This window comes from Malania oleifera, chromosome 9 (genome assembly GCF_029873635.1).
Source record: "Malania oleifera isolate guangnan ecotype guangnan chromosome 9, ASM2987363v1, whole genome shotgun sequence".
NCBI classification, from domain to species: domain Eukaryota; kingdom Viridiplantae; phylum Streptophyta; class Magnoliopsida; order Santalales; family Ximeniaceae; genus Malania; species Malania oleifera.
In genome coordinates this window covers 6391344-6413210 of record NC_080425.1, presented here as the reverse complement: position 1 = coordinate 6413210, position 21867 = coordinate 6391344, and the positions used below count along the sequence as shown (strand labels likewise).

General features: G+C 34.4%; 1 protein-coding gene across 1 annotated transcript; it reads right to left on the bottom strand.

Moving 5' to 3' along the window:
- Nucleotides 1–334: 334 nt before the first annotated feature.
- Nucleotides 335–13185, bottom strand: LOC131163871 (uncharacterized). Its single transcript, XM_058120676.1, has 9 exons — nucleotides 12808–13185; nucleotides 11309–11436; nucleotides 11102–11173; nucleotides 10817–10962; nucleotides 10586–10700; nucleotides 10421–10501; nucleotides 8031–8168; nucleotides 5047–5134; nucleotides 335–670 (listed from the first exon to the last, which is right to left on the bottom strand). The coding sequence occupies exons 1-9, from the start codon at nucleotides 13112–13114 to the stop codon at nucleotides 537–539; spliced, it is 1209 nt and encodes a 402-aa protein (XP_057976659.1). The 5' UTR covers nucleotides 13115–13185; the 3' UTR covers nucleotides 335–536.
- Between the last annotated feature and the right edge of the window lie 8682 nt (nucleotides 13186–21867).

Below are 21867 nucleotides of genomic sequence, written 5' to 3'. Positions count from 1 at the left end.
ATTGGGTAAGAAAGCACATGGGGAATGAAGACTTTCAGGGACACCTGCCCCATCATTTAGAGGCTCCCACCCTTCATTCATGCAGTTTTTAGCCTCCACGCCTCAATCAGAGCATACAGACAAAATGACTTACATTTTGTAATCTGTCAAGAGGCCCGTATGGGTGTCCCTGTGCAGCGTTTGGTTAGTACCAAATTTTAGTAAAATTTTTTGTACACTTATTCAAAGGCTTGGTTAAAATCTCAACTTAAAATTCATTTAAATTGATATCGTTTCACATATTTAATTTTTAAATTTTAAAACATACCAAACTTTATGGTCAAAGAAGCACTAATACCATGGCAAAGAACCCATCCACCTAAAAGATTAAGCTTGAGTGTCAAGCTTGTGGGCGTGACACCCAATCATAATCTCTCTCAAACACTGAATTATCATATTATAGGGCATACAAAAAAGCTTGTGAAGAAGAAGAAGAAGAAGAAGAAAGCAGATTTAGAAGAGTTATAAACAAAAGCATGCTCGTTGAGGGAAAAAATTCAGCAGTTCAGCAGCCCACCATCCTTCAGTGCTGATAATTGTCCATTAGAATTCATGTCCATTGGTTCACTGGACTTCAGTTTCCCAGGAGTAAGTTTTTTCCTCATCTTGGATGACCTCAGAGAGCCTTCAACTACAAAAGGGGGGAAAAATTAACATGTAGAAAACTGAAAAATGCAGCAGTAATATATACTTTTTTAAAAAATAAAAATAAAAATGAAAACTGAGGAAAGGAGGATAAGAAAATTCTAATGAAATATCTTGCTTGGAATTAACATTCCACTAAATGTTTAAAGATCCATAGCAGCATCCGAAGTGTAGATGCCGCATAGTAAAAGCTATAACCTTAATTTATTGACATCTCCATAGATGGCTTCAGTATGTACAAGTATCAATAGTTCAACATCTCTAAATTCCTCTTGACATGTCCATGATATTAAAAAATCATTCATCATAGAACATTTTGAGCTTTTGGTTGAATTAGTCCTTTCAAATGTACTGAAGCCTTGACCAAAAGGTCTAAAATTAAATTCACCACACCCCATCCTTCTAACTGAAATTAAATTCAATGCTGAGGGTTAGGCGATGGGTGTATGCTTCATCATTCTTCAAAAAAGCTTAAGCTGCTAGATTTTGGGTCAGCAATCTACATGAAGCCTCAACACCCCCATGTGGTCCAATTGCACATACAGAAATAAACACCATATACGGTCTTGGGAAGAAGATAACTTTCAGCAACCATGTCATAAATGCAAGTAACGAGAACTGAATCCAAGACTTGCTGGCAACCAAGACTGACACTGTTTTAGTTCGCACTTAATCCAAAGCTTAAGTTGGTAAGTTGTGGACCAAAAATGTCCATAAAGCCCCATTGACAGCTCAATATTTTAAGTACATTTTTGGCACATAGGAATGGAATGAAATCAGGAAAAATGGAATCAAATTTATCACTCAACTTCGCCATGTCCTTCATTCAAATTTTCATTTCATTCCTACCACATTCCATTCCCCAAACCAAACATTACATGACAAATCAGTTCTTTCTAGTGGACCAACAATGTCCATCAAGCCTCAAAAAATACCATTGCCGGTGCTCAACTTGACAGCTTAAGATTAATCAGTTATTTGAAGATCTCCATATTTTTTCACTTAACAACTATAACCACTCACTGACCTGTCTCCAAAAGTAAAAGTTGCGTGAAAGTATCAAGATCCATGAAAACTAGTAATGCAAACCCCTTTGACAGGTCTAAGCTCATACAGTGAAGGGCAGCAAAGATTCAAACTTCTGAAGAAAGGCATAAACCTGGACTCATTGAGTTTACCATGATTCCTTCTGAAAGCGTTGGCATAAATGTAGCAATGAATCTGAAAATGATTAATCAATTCCAGATGTAATTCCATTGCACCAATGACATCCCACATGATTAACCATAAAATATTATCTACGACTGTATTCTTGGGGGGGGGTGTAACAGAAGCTTTTTTCTAACATAATTGTCAGGAAAAATCAGCATTCCAACCATGATAAAATGATGAATTGAGAAAATTTCCAAAAATATGCAAAAGAAATAGTCAAATCAATCCAAACAAGAAGGCACTAATGAATATTGTTAGGCTAAGCATTAGATCATTATGGATTCCAATTCCGATCCTTCATCTTTCAAAAAAAGGGTGGGGGGGAGGGAGGAGAGAATTCGTCATTGGGCTAAGGTTATATTTAGTTGCGGAATACCTATTCCTAGGAATAAAAGATGGAATACAACGAGAATGTAACAAAAATTGTATAAGGGTGCAATAATTTGGAAAGAAACTGCTCATGTAAAAATTGAGTTATTCCATCATGGAATAGGAAAGGAAGACATATTCTCATCATGAAATTCCTTGTTACTATAACAATAAACAACAACAATAACAAACTGAGACTTTAAGTCCCACCAATTTAAACGATCGTGGGCAATTTCCTACAACAACTTGAGGACTAAAAAATCCTTAATCAATATCTCATTGCAAGTAATTTAGGTCTAACCACTACACTTTCTACCACCATTAACGATAACTAGCTCACTCATCATCATTGGTGCACTATTTGTCCTACATTCATGTGCTCAAACCATTTGAGCTGCCCCTTTCTTGTCTTGTCTATTCCTTGTTCTGGATTCAAAGAACATATTGCATTTTTATTTGCTTTACCAATGGAACCTAAGATCATTGACTATTCCAATTCCAATCCTGGGGACAAAAATGAAAAAACAAATGAGCACATCCCAAACAAAATAAAAATCCAAAAAATGTGAACTATGACAGTACCCTTGCACAATAGTGTGCCTTTAACAATTGGTAGAGAAAAATCCACACACTAGATCACATCACGAAATGTCATTGTTGCTCAATTGTCCCCCACTATCAATGGCTTGATGGCTCCTTTGACAGAGAATTTAACCTAGGAAAAAGAAAATGGTTTTCTAATGTGACCTACAATAAGAAGCAAGACCTTGGTAAGATCCTTGTTAGAGAATAATTAAGAAGTGAGCCAAGGAATTGACAGGTTTAGTTAGTAGTTAACTGTGTGTTTAGTTTAATTAGTACTCCTATATGTATTTGGGGGCTTGTTTATTATATTTGTGTATGGGGTATGTTTGTAATTTCATGTTGTTTTAGAGGTCTTTGTGTAATTTCATGTGTAGAGGCTTTCTTATAAATAGTAAGTGGCCATGTAGAAGGAGGTTGATGAATTTGAATTGAGATATTAACATGACATTTCCCCGTTTTATCTCCTCTCTTCCCTCTCTCTCCTTCTTCCTCTCTATCTCTCCTACATTCTCCATGCCTGCAGATCCTTAATGCCGCACCTGCACCATGATGCCTGCAACTGCAGCAGCTAGAATTTTTAAAATAGAATCACCTATAGTTATTAAAGGACCTTATTGTCCCAGAGAATTGCAAATTAGTTAGAATGTTCCATCACATGGCCCATTTTCATCCCAGAACACTAAATGTAATGATTTGAAGTTTTAATTCAATATTTTCCACATGAAATGTTCTTTACTGCTAAAAGTAGCGCTACAGCTTTCTCTTCAGTCACTATGAATCCACTTCACTAAAGAAAATATCTTTTCAAATTATAAACATCTCAACATCTTCTCTCAAAATATATAAGTGTTATAATCTTCGCCCATAGATTTATAAAAGCATGCATCGCAACCATGTTTGCATTCCACGAATTGGAATGTGCCATGTTTAGGTAATGCCTCTTCTCAACAATTTGTCACAATTCTTGAATTTCTAAAGGTATTTATCTCAAAATTGTTGAAGTTGAATGGTGAGATCAATGAAAGTTCCATCTTACCAACACCTTCCATAGCATGCATAATACAATCAAGTCTTTAACTCACCAAATGAAATATAATGTGCTTTCTTTTTCATTACCAAAGTTTATTTAGATTTTCTCAATTTCAAGCTATCAAAAGAGTACTGGAAATACCAACAAATATATGCACAACATCACAAGCAAGCTTCTAATAAGAATGGGGTTAATTGCCTGAGCACCTAGCGAATAAGAAGTTCTCGAGTTATCAATATTGTCTAATAACACTCTACGATCAGCTTCCACACCGATTTCCTTTTTAATGGAGCACTCACATAGAGCTAGAGGTACAAGGGAAGCAACACAAGGCTTTCCATATCCGTAGCAATAGGTTAAGAACAACTCAACACCTCAAGAACATCTAATTAAACATTCTCAGAAGAGTGGAGTGCACTATAAAAAAATCTCATCAAAATAACGGACACTTAAAATTACTGAAGTATATGGTTGGATATGAGTATGACACAGCATAAGCATGGATATAAAAAAACATAGGTTCACAAAAATGGAATGCTGATTTTATGATTGTGTTGTCATTTTTCCTGTCAAGATAAGTCATTTCTCTTATCAAAATATTTTTAATGTAATAGGCAATAAATTCAAATAATGTACAGGCTGAGAACGGCTATGTAACCAACAGACTATGAAATAACTAACTTGCAACTGCCAGTAAGAACAATAAAAAAAAAATTCCACTATTAAATATGGAAGACTAGATAAGGCCACAACCTCCACAAAGAAGGGAGAAAAAATCTACTTGACACTCATAGAAATTTAAATAGAGACTAGGACATCAATATAATAGTGTTACTGCACCCTTAGAGGGTAATAACAGCTAAACTTATAAATAAATTCTTACAGTTTCAGAGTGGTAACTCCATTCAGCAATTGCCCACAATTTTGTATTTAGTCTCTATGTGAAACTTGTGCTACTTTAATTTTATGCTAAGGCTAGATTTCATTCAAACAATCAATTGGATACCACTTGAATATTTTGTAGATATAATAAGATACATATCTTAAACAGCCTGAATTCACAAAACACTGATTCTGCTACATTATTTTTACAAGAGTTGAAAATCAGGGATGAGAGTAAATTTGTTGGGACTGTTTTAAATGAACTAGAACACTATCGCTCATACCTTGCCATTCCCATACCACTTTTGATTCACCCTTCACCAGCCTCGGGTACCGATCTAAGCGAGAATCCTCTTGAACAAACTCCTCAACCTATTGAAACAGAAGAGATGAAATAGAAATTCAAATTCAAATCTAAAACAAAAACAACCAAGACCTAAATCCCACTAGGTGGGGTCGGCTATACGAATCCTTTCCACAAATTTGCATGATATATAACAAACAAAAAATAGTTTCGTCCCTCAAGGGCATTCCAATGGTCAGTGAATTTTATGTTAAATGTCTTGGGTTCTAGCCTTGGGAATTGAAATAATGGAGGGAAATGGGTAGGAGAGGGCTATCCCCCATAGTGCAGCCAGACCAAATGGGCCTCCAATGGACCCAAAAAAAACACAAGCCAGTTTTCTAAAACTTGATGAGATAATTCAAAATTCACATGCTTTAACAGGACTTTCCTAAACATAAAATTCAACAAGAAATTTATCAAGATTTGATTCAAATTATTTTCTTGCAAATTAAGCAAGGCAAACAAAAATTGTGATAGCTTTCCAAAAGTCATCAGCATTGCCAACAAATCAATAAACATATTAAGTGAAAACAGAACTCCATAGAGACATGGGTAGCCCAACAGTTTCTGCTCCAAACCCCAAAGAACTCCAATTGAGCAGTAAGGCTTCATAAGTTTTATTTAAGGTTCCAATGAATCCAGATTCTACAGAAAGGCTAAAGGTAAGTTAAGTAACCATACCACAGCTCATAAATCTCCTCAAGGACCTAGTAAGTTCTAGCAAAGGCTCATTAAGCCTTACTATCTAACTGATTGACCAGATTGTTTTTCATCATAATGGATTATTTTTCACTGAGTCCTAAAAGATTAAAGATAAAAGAAAACCTTATCCCAAATAATTGAGGAAGGCAACATCCTATGGCCAAAAATTAGGTCTCCCTTTTAGTAATAAATTCCTCAAAGATGGATGGGAATTGAATGCAGATAAGAGATGTTGAACTTTTTTTAATTCACTTTTGAAGAAGAAGGATGGCATTTGTACAAACAGAGGAAAAAGTGCACAAGAGTGATTTCTGCTTGAGACCTATCAGCCCCTGTTTGGAACATCTTAAAAAAATAAGTACTTATTATGAAATTACTTAAATTAAGCACTTGTATCAATAAATAGTGTTTGGTTTATAGAATTTCTTCACCTAGGTTAGCCTTGCAACAACGGAGGATTTACAACGACAACAACAAACCAAGCCTTAAGTCCCACTAGGTGGGGTCAGCTACATGAATCCTTTTCTGCCAGTTTTACAATCAATAGTCGACAAGGATTCATATCACAAAGATCTGACAAATTTTACACTGGTTGCTTGCTACTTGAGGCTCCTTTACCTGAGCTTGGGACCAGTTATGTGTGAAAAAATAAGTACATTGAGTGAAACACAGGCAGAGTTTGCAACAATGGAAAAATTGATGTTCAGGAAAAGAAAAAAAAAAGTGAGTGAGAGGGTGATTAGGAAAAAAAAAATCGAAAGTGGACTCTAACTAATTGGTTGTGCAACAAGAGAAGCGAGACTATATACTTTAGCAATGGCTAACCAGCTTGTCTCTCATGCAGAGATGGAAAATTTCTTCAAGGAGTTTCATACAAGGTTTTTAGCACAAGGACACGAACTCTGCACCTAATAACTAGCAGTATGACACCTATGATGAGCAGCTATATCAAAAGGAAGATGATAAGTCAATCAACTTAATTAAGATTGCCCATGAAGCGAAATGAGAGCTAATGTCAAAGGCCTAAGAAACTTGATGGAAAAGAAAAAGTTATACTTCAGTTGATCATAAAATACGGTAGGATCACTCTCTATGCACCCTGAAGTGGCTATACCACAAAAATTTATCATGCCTAAACGGTACTAATCTCATGGGCAAGGATGCCATGCACTCAAATCAACAAACAAAATGACTCTGTGTCTTTTTAGATTAGTATTTTGATTTGTGTTGTTTATTTCTCACATTTTCTATGCTTTTTAAACTAGTATATTGGTTTGTTTTATTCCTTTCACATGTTTTTTTATTTTTTTAAACTCAGTGTTTTAATTCGTTTTTGTTGATACCCCATGACTTGCTCAACTAATCCTCAACATAGGCTTAGGCAACAAGGCACTGTCATTATAGTGTAAAATTTCAATTTTTTTAAAGAGGTTGTGTTTTATGATTGGTGATATTTGATATGATTGAATGCTTTGGTCATATTTTGGATTTGTTTATTTATATAGGCACATGCTTTGTTTATCTTTGATTTAGAATTGACTATTAATTTTTTTATCATCCTCAACTAGTAACTTAATTCTTGAACCCTAAATCTTCCTTAGGATGCTTTTCCAAGTATTGGGATCAAATTAGATTTCTTCACTTTTTGTTTTCCTAAGATGGCCTACGTAAATAACATAAAATTCCTATTATTCAAAATCGCGCTAATTGGGGATGACAGTCATTTTGAAATCTATTTTTATTATTCTGGAGGGCACTACAGATATTTGTGGATTTTCTCAAAGAGTTTGCAATAAGGCAGGAAAAGGACAAAATGTTCATTTTGGGAATGCTAATGAGGCAGCAACAAAACTCTTAAAGGAGAAAGAGCAGTCCCTACAGCACACTGGATGCAGATGAGAACATGGCATTGTAGGAGAATTTTAAGTAGAAACAGGCCCAGAACCAAATGCAAAATGTCTTGTCAGCTTCAACAATAGGACATCCACTATCATGAAATGAGCAATTGCAATCTTTCCACTCCACGATATATTCACCATTACGAAGACAACTATTTTGATTGAAGTCTAAACTCCATCAACTAGTTCAAAACACAGTAATTTGGGTAATGGAAAAGAACTTACACAAACAATCAAGGATCATCAACCATAATCCAAAGGAAGAACAAGTTAATGAAAAGATAAAAAGTCAAGAACCAGATCCACTGAAACATAAGAATACCTTTTTCCACAACAAAGGGTCCTTCCTTTCTCTAGGAAGAAGGAGGTGATCTCGTAACCAAGAGGCAATTACCCAGGGTTCACATTCACCATTCATGCTTTTTGACATCAAAGCATTCTCCTCGAGTACATCACAAACCTGGGATATTTTCACCAGTTCAATTGAATATGTAAAAATTAAAAAATTAAAAATTGCACACATAGACACATGCACACACATGTATGAACATGCATGCTGCATTCATGTATTTATGCATGCAATAGTGTTATTCATGCATTTGGCTATGCACGTGTACACAAGCAGCATACATACATATATGTTAAGAGTAAAAAAGTTATTTTCCTAACATGTGTGCAAAGATGGCATTCCATGTAGGATGTGTATATCTTTTCTTAGCCTTAACAGAAGATTTGCAACCAAGAAACCTTGAAAATGAGGGAGTGTTGCCCTTGCATGGATGCTAAGCAAACAAATAAGATAGTAAGAATTTATTTTTTATATTCAGTTCAAGGCATTGTCCTGGTTAAGGACGAAGACATGAAAGATAGATGGCGAAGTTACTTTAGTAAGTTATTTAATAAAAACCAAAGAGAAGGCTTAAACTTAGAATTGACAAATAAGGAAAATACTAAAAATATGAAATTTATTCGCAAAATTAGAGTTAATGAAATTAAGTTTGCACTAAAAAGGATGAAAAATGGAAAAGGTATGGGACTGGATAACATCCTAATTGAAGTTTGGAAATGCTTAGGTGATAATAAAATTATATGGTTAACTAATTTATTTAACAAAATTATAAAAACTAAGAAAATGTCAAATGAATGGAGGAAAAACACTTTACTACCTATATACAAAAATAAAGGAGATATTCAAAGTTGTAATGACTATCGTGAAATTAAACTTATGAGTCATACAATGAAACTATGGGAAAGGGTAGTTGAGCAAAGATTAAGGCTAGAAACAAAGGCCTTAGAAAATCAATTTGGTTTTATGCCTAGGAGATCTACCATAGAAGTTATATATCTTTTAAGAAGATTAATGGAAAAATTTAGGGAAAAGAAGAGGGACTTGCATATGGTATTTATTGACTTAGAGAAAACATATGATAGGATACCTAGGGAAGTTCTATGGTGGGTTTTAGTTGCAAAAAAAAAAGGTGTCCATAGTAGGTATACTAATGTCATTAAGGACATATACGATAGAGTAATGACTAGTACAAGGACTATAGATGGAGAAACTAGAGAATTTCCAATCACCATAGGTGTACATGAAGGATCTACTTTGAACCCTTATCTTTTTACTTTAGTGATGGACCAACTGACTAAGAACATTCAAAATGAGGTTCCATGGTGTATGTTGTTTGCAAATGATATTATATTGATGGATGAAACTAGGAGCGGAGTAGAGGTTAAGTTAGAATTATGGAGAGAAGCTTTGGAATCTAGAGACTTTAGAATAAGTAGAAATAAGACAGAATATATGAAATGTAATTTTAGTAATGGTCGGAGGAATATTGGAGACAAAGTTAAACTTGATGATGAAGAAATAAATAGTACTTGTAGATTTCGATACCTTAGATCTATTACGCAATCCGAAGGAGAAATTGAAGATGATGTGATGCATAGAGTTAAAGTAGTTTGGGTAAAATGGAGAAATGCTTCAAGTGTTCTTTGTAATCGTAGAATACCCTTAAAATTAAAAGGAAAATTTTATAGGACAGCTATAAAACCAGCTACGCTATATGGATCAGAATGTTGGGCGAGTAAGAAACAGAATATCTAAAATGTAAAAGTTGCCGAAATGAGAATGCTTAGATGAATGAGTGGTATAACACTGAAAGATAAATTAAGGAATGAACACAATCGCGATAAGTTAGGTGTAGCTCCTATAGAAGATAAGATAAGGGAGGGTTAACTCAGATGGCTTGGGCACTTGCAACGTAGGCCACATAGTGTGCTAGTGAGGAAGAGCGAGTTAATTACTATGGGGGGTAGTAGAAGAGGTAGAGGCAGACCTAAAATAACATGCAATTAGATAATGAATAATGATTTAATAGTCCTAAATTTTTCAAAAGAAATGGTCCAAGATAGCATAAATTGACGGAAAATGATTCATATAGCCAATCCCACCTAATGGAACTGAAGGCTTGGTTTTGTTGTTGTTGTTGTTGTATATTCAGTTCAAAGCAAATTTTTATATGTGCATGTGCAGTGGATGAATGTGTTTCTTTTGCCCAAAATGTCCATTTTTAGAAAGATGATTTTCAACCAACATATCTTGAAGATGAGAGCGTGCTGTCCTCTGCATGAACTTTGGGTAAAAAAATGAGACAACAGGAAACTATTTCAAAAGGTCTATACAATCAAGAAAAAATACATAACCTTGTTTACCTGGTGGTAAATCTGTTCAGCTCTACTTGATAGATATCGGGTCTGATGTACTCGCCAGAGTAACAACGCGCATCCCAGGAGCTGTAATTCCAAAATTGTCAACAAGCTTTGATGTGTTAATGCTACAAGTAAAGATTTGAAACGCTGCCCTTTAGAATGGAGTACCAGAATACATGATGGCATGAAAACTAAAGCATGCTTGGAGATCCACTGTTTGATGCAACAGATAAATGGTTTGTAATGTTCCACCAGAACTTCTGGGCACTTCAACTCTTTGATCCTACAAAAAAACAAACAACGAACACAGGGAAGAAAACTTAAGACACCACCAACAAGTGAACCAGCACTTCTTAATATTTTTATACTCTGCTCGATACAAAATGACAACTAGCATACCCATGCAAATTTGTCCTCTTCTCTAATAATTTACCAATTTTCTCCATTGCCTTTTGTTTTGCATATCCATAAATAGCCCTATCCAAGCCAAAACTCTCCATCAGCTTGGATTCATCTAAATCATTCCATATTTCATCCTCACGGACCTGCAAGATAAACCAATAATTATAACTATTTATGGTTGTGATATAAGAATTAAAGCATTGCTGCATTCACTGTTGTATGCACATAAAAAATGCATCTACAAATTATCATTAACTTCAGAGGATGGTTAATGTGACAGACCCAGACTGTCCCGATTCCGTCGCACAAAAATTGAGCATATGCTTCACAGACATGCATTTCTACCCATTCTGACTGCACTTGTAATATATTGCAATTTCGAATTAGAAAAGGAACACATAAAACTCAGAAGGAAATTAAACTTTAAGCATCCTAAAAAAAACATCAGTGTAGCATAACAAAAAAATATATATATTGTTAAGAACACACAAGTTTCTTAGCTGCTTCACTAATATCTCCATCTTCCACACATAAATTCCCATGCTTCCTATAGCCACGAACACATTCCAACTTTCCTTGATAACACTCTCCATTATTTGGACAAGGCTCACAGACATCTGTAATGACGTGCATTGGTTAAATGGCACATTTCTACAAATAATAAACACCACACTCTAGCCTATTGCCTACACATAGGATATTTTAAATTGAATGCAATATTACTCAATTAAAAAAGATCAAACAAAGGGATGATTGGTGCAACCTTAGTTGTGCAAAATGAGCCAATAGTAAATTGTGTACAGGTAAACAGGTGTACAAACATTTTTCATCTGCCAGTATGACTAACCTGTAATTTATCAATGAGTATGCAAATAGTTTCACAGAAAAACAAAAAAAAAAAAAAAAACAAACATAAAAGGTAGATGAAATAGCAAACCTCAAATAGATAAGCAAGCAAATAAAAAGAAAATAACCAAAGTTACATTGCATTATAACCGATTTCAAACTTAGAAATTCACAGCAGATAATGAGATATACACACATACAGACATACATACATACATACATATATATATATATATATATATATATATATATAAAGAGAGAGAGAGAGATAGAGAATCCTGCAGAATAAATTTATGCACATTCTAAGCATGTATCTTAATCAAATTAAGACCGAACAAACCCACAAAAAGAAAAGGTTTTTATCACTCTTCCATCATTCTCTCTTTCTTGAAAATGAGAATCTTAGTTCAACCATGCCAAAATCATAGCTTAAATTAAATAATTTTAATTTAAGATTTTTCTATACGCGCACATGTGCGTAAAATGTGTCCTGTGTTGTATGTAGAGAGAGAGAGAAAATCCTGCAGAATAAATTTATGCACATACTAATGCATGCATGTATCTTAAGAAAGCTAAGACTGAAAAAACCTCCAAAAAGAAATAGTTTTTATCACTCCTTCCTCATTCTCTCATTCTTGAAAATGAAAATCTTTATTCAACCATGCCAAAATCATATCATATATAATTAAAGAATTAAGTTCTTGTTTGGCTAAGGATTCAGGTAAGCATCACTAGTTTCAGAGCTGTGGTAATCAGAGTGTTGCTTTCAAAGCAATAGAAGTACCCAGAAGGTGCCACACATACAATGTTTATACTGTTTGCCTGTCTACTAGGAAGTACATTTCTCACTATAAGAGCTAAAATCGAGATAAATCTTTATTTTTGAAACAGCAAAAGCAACATCAATTACGTACTTCAGGGCTAGTACTTTTTTTTTTTCTTGTTTTAAAGAGCAAAAATGGGGAAATTTTTACATCAGCAAGCAAGAAAGAGTACTTCGAAAAACACTAGCCCCAACAAAGCCAAAAACTCGAAAATTTTGATCACTTTTTCTTTTCGCACATTTTCTTAGCAGCCAAGCAAAACATTTCGGCACCAGCAAAAAGAAAATCGACGCCAGTAGAAAGAAGCCGAAAACTCGCCTGACACAGAATCCCTGGAATTCCCATTGCTATCGCAGAAGGGCTTTGGCTGGCGACCAAGGAAGCCGACAATGAAGTTACAGGACATGGCGACAGAGGCTGCGATGACGAGAACGGCAAGGAGCCTGAAGAAATCGTCCTTGGAAGGGAAGAAGTTTGAGGAAGGTTCCATTAAGAATCTGAGAGAAGTGAAAGAAGATGAAGAAGAGGGGGAATCAGGATCGCAGCTGTTGTTATAGAGATTGATGGGATCAGATTTCGGGGTTTTGAGGTGGGGTTTAAGGCGTTTTCTGGGAGTGGAAGACATTGATGAACGACCAGAAGACAATTCGAGGTTGCTTTCGCTTGGTGCTGGGAAGGCAGGGCGGAGAATCAAGGGACAGCATCACAGCGGGCAGCTGGAGCGGAGATGGCCCTGCGCAATTGGTCGGTTCGACCGAACCGGATTAACCGGTTCAATCAACAAATTTGTTTTTTTAAATAAAATAAGAAGAAAAATGGAAATTCATTCTCTATTAGTTTTTCTAGTACAATTAAAAAATTTTAAAAATAAAAAATTAATGATATGTAAAATTAAATTTATGTCTATAATTTATTGTAAATTCTTTCCTTTTTTATGTTTTTCAAGTTAAAAAAATGCCTAATACAAAATAATTTTAAATTAGTTAACTATATTTTTCACTTTTCTTCAAATTGAATTGGACTAATTTGACCATGCACGACTCGTATTAAAAAAATGAGTTAAAAATCATTAGATAAATCTACATTTAAAATTTTATTTAGAATGGGTCGAGATTTGAGCTTAAAAAGTCCATTCATTTGAAAAATAAAATAAATGCAATGGTGTTATAAACGTCAAATGAAATGTACATCCTGAAACAAAATGCATAAATTACTCTTATGTATTTTAAAATTATTTTAAAGTGTCTAACATCATTCAGATAAATAACATAGTTATTAAAAGATTAATTAATTTTAGAAATAAAACTAAAGAGCTAGGAGTATCCTCTAAATAATAAAATTTAATTTATTTAAGTTTAAAAAAAAATTCATTGATTGATTGTTAAGTAAACATAAAAATGTGACAACAATTAAGACTTCAGGTAGCAAATCACAATTTAGAAATAGTAAAATCATTAATATTTTCATAAAGAAATCATGTATTAAGATTTTTATAAAATAAAAAATAATAAAAATTGTAATTATTAACTTTTTTTATCTATAATATCATGTAAATGTTAAAATAAAATATTTGTTATAATTTTTAATTAGAATGCTCATGTAATATCATATCTTATATTTTTTAGGGTTTTTCTTGTCCTTATAGAAATACCTTTGGATATTCACACTTATTTTTTTAAACTAATTTATGAGAATGTAGCATTAATTTTTTTTATAAAAAAAAGTCTAAAAATGTATTAAAAAATTGTCAAAATATTTTACACTATATTATTTACATACAATCACTTCTAACACGTGTGACACATTTATATATTTCTTTGCCCTACTAAAATGAAAAGGAAAACAAAAGATAAAAATAAAACCAAATAGATCCTAAATTGTCAGTTGAATCATTTATTTCAATTAAGAATAGTTTAGTCATAGTTATAGTTAAGGATTTTAGTATGTTACAAAATTTACATACCAAAGATACTAACAATTAAATAAGGATGCAAAAAATAACTCGAGATATGACTTAACTTATCTCTATTAAAACAACGAAATTTTGATGCAAGTATCTTTTATTTCTTTTCTATTGCTTTTGATTAAGCATTCAAGTCTCAATTATGAGGAAACTATTTGATCTTCATTTCATCTACTTGCTCTTTTGTTTTAGTTAGTGATAGAAATTCTACTGAATTTGGTTAAATGGTGAGAGGAACTAAAAACCTTTTGTATAGTTTTATGAGTGACTCAATCCACCAAAAGAAGGAATCGTAAATGTAGTTGATATTATCACAATAATGTTGAATGTTTTAATTTATTTTTTAAATATCTATTTAATAAATATTATATGACTGCAAATAATTTTATTTTAATTAAGTATACGTTAAATTTAATATATTAGTTTTAACATTTTTAAAATATTAACTATTATTTTAACAGTTTCAAATTTATGATACTGAATGTTATACTTAATTTTACCTATATAAATTGTGATCCAATTTAATTTCAATATACGGTTTTTTTTTCTTCAAAACAACTCTATATTCTACTCTCTCTTGCAATTTATATTTTGTTAGACAACTAAATGACACTGCATGTAGAGACCTGTAAAATTATAGTAATTAAATAATAAAAAAATGGAGGAACAGGAAAATTTTAAAAAGGACCCATAGGGTCTCTTCGACAAGTATCCTTCGTAGGCTTGTCGATGTGGACACGTGTCTCGTCAATGAGAATTTATCGAGAGGGGGTTTGGTAAAGCTTGAAGTTCATCGACGAGGGATTCGAGTTCGACGACGAACTCCCTTTATGGACTCGTCGACGAGGTAACGTGTCTCGTCGACGAATTCGGGATTATAAATATGCCTAATCTGGGTTTTTCAAAGAGAAAATCGTGCAACAAACCCTTTTTCTCTCTAAAAACCGACCCTCTCCCCTTCTCTCTACAATTCCGGCTCTGATTTTCACCGGTTTAACAATCGGAAGTTGTCATGCTACTCCTAGGAAGATTCTCTTAAAGTCTGTTGGAGTAGATCGTTGATTATGCCAACTTGGGTACCCTTCTAAAATTAGGGTAAGTTGAATATTTGGGTATTTTTAGTATTATCAAGTTTACCTGAGTTAAGAGAATATATAAGAACATACTGGTGTTTTGTGGAATAAAATTAGGGTGTGATGTTTTCAGAGTTAGGGTATTTTTGAGACCTTGCAGGAATGAGTTGAGGACCCCAATGGTTATCTTTTCAGAAGTTCAGGTAAATAATGAATAGTTTATAATTAAGAAGATAGAAAAATGAAGAATATTCTGGGTATTTGGTTGATTGACAAGATATATATGTATAATATTTTCAGTATTATGGAATTATAAATGCCAGAGGTGTGATTTAGAACGTTAGTAGGCGGACTAAATTACGAGGTGAGGGAAATATGTTATGTTAGGAATTTTAGTATGATTATCAGTAGAAATTATATGTTTTACTAGATTACTATTACCCAGATTATAAAATATTTGTATAGCAAAAAATACAAATTTTAGAACATGTGAATTTATTTATTTAAATCGTATGGCCTGAGCTTAATTAAAGCAAATTAGCACAGTATTTATGCAGTTACAAATACCATGTTTTACAATATATTAGTAGAAAATATCATGGGATATATATACATGTTTTATAGAACGATGAATTTTCAGTATACATACAGATAGAAATTATATAGTATATTTAGAAACATGATTTATAGTATTTCGAAAATATCGTGATTTACAATATATGTACAGAAACATATATTTTCAGCAAATTCAGAATATCATGATTTCAAAACCATAGCACCCAAAGACTCAGATATTCAGAGAGAAATTCAGTTATACAGATATTAAATTTTCAAATATTCAGATCAGTTGTACAGTGTTATGATTATTTCAAAATTATGGTAAAATAGTAATATAGATATATCAATTACATGTGTATATAATATTAGACCCTGATGGATCAGATTCAGTCATAAGAGCACAGTACCGTAACTATTTTCAATTCATAGTGCAACCACATAACTCAGATAGTATGTGGATATTACCAGTTGATCGTGTTTATGTTGTGGACAGGCTCTCCGTTAGTTAGGGTTGAGGAGGTTGATCTGACTTTTGAAATTTAGTTGACTTATCCTGGTCAGCCAACCAAGATAGGTCCCCCCTTCGGGTCACACAACCCTGTCATAAGGGGTTAAATCATGACTTTAAGTTATCCATTCAGGGAGTTTTCTCAGTTATCATATATATATATATATATATCCAGATTTACAGAAACCGTAAACGTACCTATGAATATTAGAAGTATTATGAATAGAAAATTCAAAGAAACAGTTTATGTTAAGTAACATTGGTATAAGTTATACTATACATTATTTATACGTATTTTCTCAAGTTCAAATATTTATGGTATTTCTAAATCAAATTTCACAAATATGTAAACTCACCTGCCACACACTAGTAATAACATATTTCGTCTTACTGAGCATTGTCTCATTCTAGTGATTGAACATTTTTCAGGTGATCCAACTAGTCGAGCAAATCAGGCTCACAGGTAAAGGTGACCTCAGTATTGCCCTGATTGTAGGGTGAGTATCTTGGGTAGTCATTTTTGAGAAGTCCCTAAGTCCTGATGAGGGTATTTTGGGAATGGTTGTGTATGCATACTTTGGGAAATATTCTGACACTCTGGTATTGTATATATTCTCATGGTTGTATGTATTCTGCTTCTCGCTGCTTAGGTAGTTTATTGTGTCTCAGATTTCACGGGTCCTATTTGGACTGTGATGTTGGTTTGATTTGAAATTAAGAGGTATCAGAGCAGTGTAATTTTACAGTTTATATATATATATATATATAAATGGCAAGGAAAAAAAATTAGGTCGTTACACTACATCTCTTATAACTCCAGTGTTTGTGAGTGTACACAAAATCGAGTTAGTTAAGTAATCCTGGAGGTTGTGTGGATAGTGACTATAGCACCGAGAAATATTCTCCATAGACAAAGAAATAGGCTTTAAGGACAAAGATCCTTCTAAGTATTAACTTCTGATAATTACTTGTGTTTTATTTTATATTAATTTTATTAGTATATATTTTTCCTTCTATTATGTTTCCAACATACATGATCTTAAATTTTCTCAATTTAATATGATAAATTTTAATGTTGTGGAAATTGAGTATAGGATGCACAACGGAATTTGTAAATTGCAGCAAATGATGAAACACCAAGACAACACAACCAGTGAATATGAAAGCAAATAAAGAAACAATATGAGAATATACGTGACAATGCCTACATCCACGGGAGCAATCCAACTAAGAATTTCACTATGAAATGAAACTTTACAATACACTTCATACAATGATCTCTCTCTTTTCAAAATATGTCTAGAAGGACCTATTTAACAACCCCTCGAAGGTTTCCTTCCAAATATCCAACTGTCTCAACGTTCCAATTCAAAATTAGAATTCTTCCTTGCAACCTAGAACACTTGTCGATGAGAATAGGGCACTCATCAACTATTCTCATCGACAAAAGAGAGAAGGACACTCATCAACTAGTGAGTCCCACTCGTCGACTGAGTCCTTACATTTCTGATTTCTTGCTCTTGGTATCTTAGAACTTTTTCAATTCTCGGGTTCTCAGTATATTCTCGTCGATGAGTGAGGCACACTCGTTGATGAGCCCCTGCTGCTCAGCACCAATGAATCCATATGCTTTTCCTCTTCCTTTGTTTATAAGCCCAAACATGTATAAGAGCCACACACACAAATACAACAATCTCCACCTTGGTGATTATACGCCCCTTAGGAGAACTTGAAAAACATATTTGATTGCTCCACCTTGATCTTTAAACATCCGGTTGGGTTTGTCTCCCTTCTATCACTTGGAGACATGGAGTAAGTTCAAGCAATGCTTGAACTTTTCACTAGTGACCGATTTTGTCAAAATATCCATTGCGTTTTCAAATGTATGAACTTTCTCCAATATAAGTTCACCTAAAGTAATCAATTCCCGAACCCTGTGGAATCTCGCATCAATATGCTTGGTTCTAGTATGGTACACTTAATTCTTTGTTAAGTAAATAACACTCTGACTATCACAATGCAACACAACCCCATCTTGCTGTAAGCCTAACTCTTTGAACAAATTGGTAAGCCATAAGACTTCCTTTGTAGCTTCAGAAACTGCCATATATTCAGCTTCAGTTGTGGACAATGCCACCAGATATTGAACCATGGATCTCCAACATATAAGTCCTTCTACAAAAGTTAAAACATAACCCGTTGTAAACCTTATTTCATCCATATCCTCTACATAATCAACATCTACAAACCCCATAACTAAAGGACTACCCTGTTGCTTGCCGAACATGATGTCATACCTGGACGTACCCTATAAGTATTTGAAGGTCCACTTGACAGCTTCCCAATGTTGTCTTCCTAGATTAGAGAGAAACTTACTCACCACACTCACAACATGTGTCAAGTCTGGACTCGTACACACCATGACATACATTAAACTCCCCACTTCACTAGCATGGGGGACCTTTGACATGTCCCAAAGATCCTCATTCGTACTTGGGCAATCTACAATAGACAACTTAAAATGACTCGCTAGAGGTGTACATACCGATTTTGCATCAACCATACTAAACCTATTCAACACCTTCTCCACATAACTACCTTGAGATATAATAACCTCCCTGCAGTTTTGTCCCTGTGAATCTCCATTCCAAGTATCTTCTTGGCTAAACCAAGATCTTTCATGTCAAACTCTTTATGCAATAATTCCTTTAACTGATTTACCTCAGTTAAATCTTTTGCGGCTATCAACTTGTCATCGACATATAACAACAAGAAAATAATAGAATCATCATTAAACTTGTCCACATACACGTAGCAGTCATATTCACATCTTTTGTAGTCAATCTTCATCATATAGGAATCAAATCTTTTATACCATTACCTTGGAGACTATTTTAACCCGTAAAGAGATTTCTTCAACTTGCAAACTAAGTTTTCATTCCCTAGTTCATTGAATCCATCCGACTGTACCATATAAATTTGTTCCTCCAAGTCACCATGAAGAAACACCGTCTTCACATCCATTTGTTCCAAATGAAGGTCACAATGAGCTACCAACCCCAACACTATCCCAAGAGAAGTGTGTCAGACCACAGGGGAAAAGATCTCATCATAATCTATTCCCTTCTTTTATAAGTACCCTTTTGCCACTAACCATGCCTTGAATTTTAACCTTTCTTTTTTGAAATTGCTTCCTTCTTCCTATATACCCATTTGCAATCAATCAGTCTCTTACCATATGAAAACTCCACCAAATCCCAAGTTTGATTTTTATGTAGTGATTCCATCTCCTCAATCATTACACCCATCCACCTACCTTTCTCCTCATCGTGCACTGCCACTTGAAATGTAGTTGGATCATTGCAACTAGTAAGGAAAGCATAAGACATTAACTCTTCAAATCCATACCTTAGTGGAGGTATGATAGTGCATCTAGATTTCCGTATAGGAAAACTGTTAACTTGCTGGTTTCCCAAGCTAGAGCTCATTGCAACCAAAGGATCATGATCATTGTCATTGCCCTGAGCTTCCAACTCCACCTACACAACATGTTCATCTCTGCCCCAGTTTTTTGGCTCCTATTTTTTATCATCACAATCTTAAGTACGCTTTACCATAACCCTCTCATCAAAGACTACATTTTTACTAATCATCGCGTTGTTTGCCGCTGGATCCCACAGTTTGTATCCCTTCACACCATTTTGATATCCCAAAAAGATGCAACGTCTAGATTTTGGGTCAAGCTTCAATCTCTCTTCACTGGACACGTGAACATAGGCTATACACCTGAATACCTTCAATTTGGAGTAGTCTACTACATTTCCCGTCCAAACCTCTTATGCCACTTTACCCTCTAGTGACGCACTTGGTGATCGGTTTATCATAAAACAATTCATACTAACTGCTTCAACCCAAAATTTCTTCGGTAGCCCTACATTAAGCCTGAGACACCGAGCTTTTTTGGCTAGAGTTTGGTTCATCCGTTCAGCCACACCGTTTTGTTGAGGTGTTCAGCGTACAATAAAGTGTCTCTTAATGCCTTGCTTCTCACAAAACTCCATGAACCTCGAATTAGCATACTCAATCCTATTGCACTGACCTCAGACATTTGATTCTCCTCCCTGTCTAGTTTTCCACTTCAGCTTTCCACAACTTGAACCTAGCAAACGTATTAGGCTTGTGTCGTATGAAATATACCCAGACTTTCCATGAGTAGTCGTCAACAAAACTCATATAATACACATGTCCACCCAATGCACATAATCAAGAATACCTTTCGTCTTATGAACAACTGATTTAAATTTTGCTCTGTTTTGTTTTTCAAGAACACAAATCTTGCAAAAGTCCAGCTGACATGATTTCATACCTTTCAAGAGTTTCCTCTTGTATAGTTCCTTCATACCATGTTCCCCTATATGCCCGAGATGCATATGCCACAAGACAATTATATCAGATTCAGTATCTATGGCTATAGCTCGACCTACAACAGTGGTTCCTTGTAGTGTGTAAATATTCCTATTTAACTTTTGCCCTTTCATTACTGTCAGATTACCTTTCCATACTTTCATAACCCCACCTTTGGACTTGTAATTGAAACCATTACAATCTAAGGTGCCAAGTGAAGTAAGACTCTTCCTTAACTCCAGTATGTGTCTTACATTACTCAAGGTTCTCACAGCATTATTGAACATTTTTATTTTAACATTTCCTATGTCAATGATCTTACAAGAAACACCATTACCCATGTAAGAACCCGACCCATGAAATATGGAATAAATAAATAAGAAAAGGGTAAAACGGTAAATTAAGTAGGCTTCGTCGACGAAGCCAGAGTTTCGTCGACGAAGGCCCTTCTATTGTTCGGTGACGAAATTCAGAGGTTCATTGACGAAGAGAAGTCGAGAGATTTTGGGAAATCCTGAAATCTCAAGCTCGTCGATGAGACCACCGCTACGTCGATGAATTTCCCTCTCTAGCTCGTCGATGAAGATGCCACCTCGTCGACAAAGTTGGGCGAGTCAAAGGTGCTATAAATATCCATTTATTTGCTTAGAAGCTAAGTTGTCAAGGTTTTTTTTTTTCTCTCTCTCTAGAACTTGAAGTGACACTCTTTCTCTCTAGATTTCTTTGTCGTTTGTTGTTAGAATCGACAAACCAACATTACTGTGAGGATCACAAAGGAAATCTCTATATGTTTTGTGAAACGGATCTTCGTTTTGAGGTCTTTGGGTTTTAACCCAAAAATCGAAGTAGGGTTTGGTTTTCATTTCCATTTT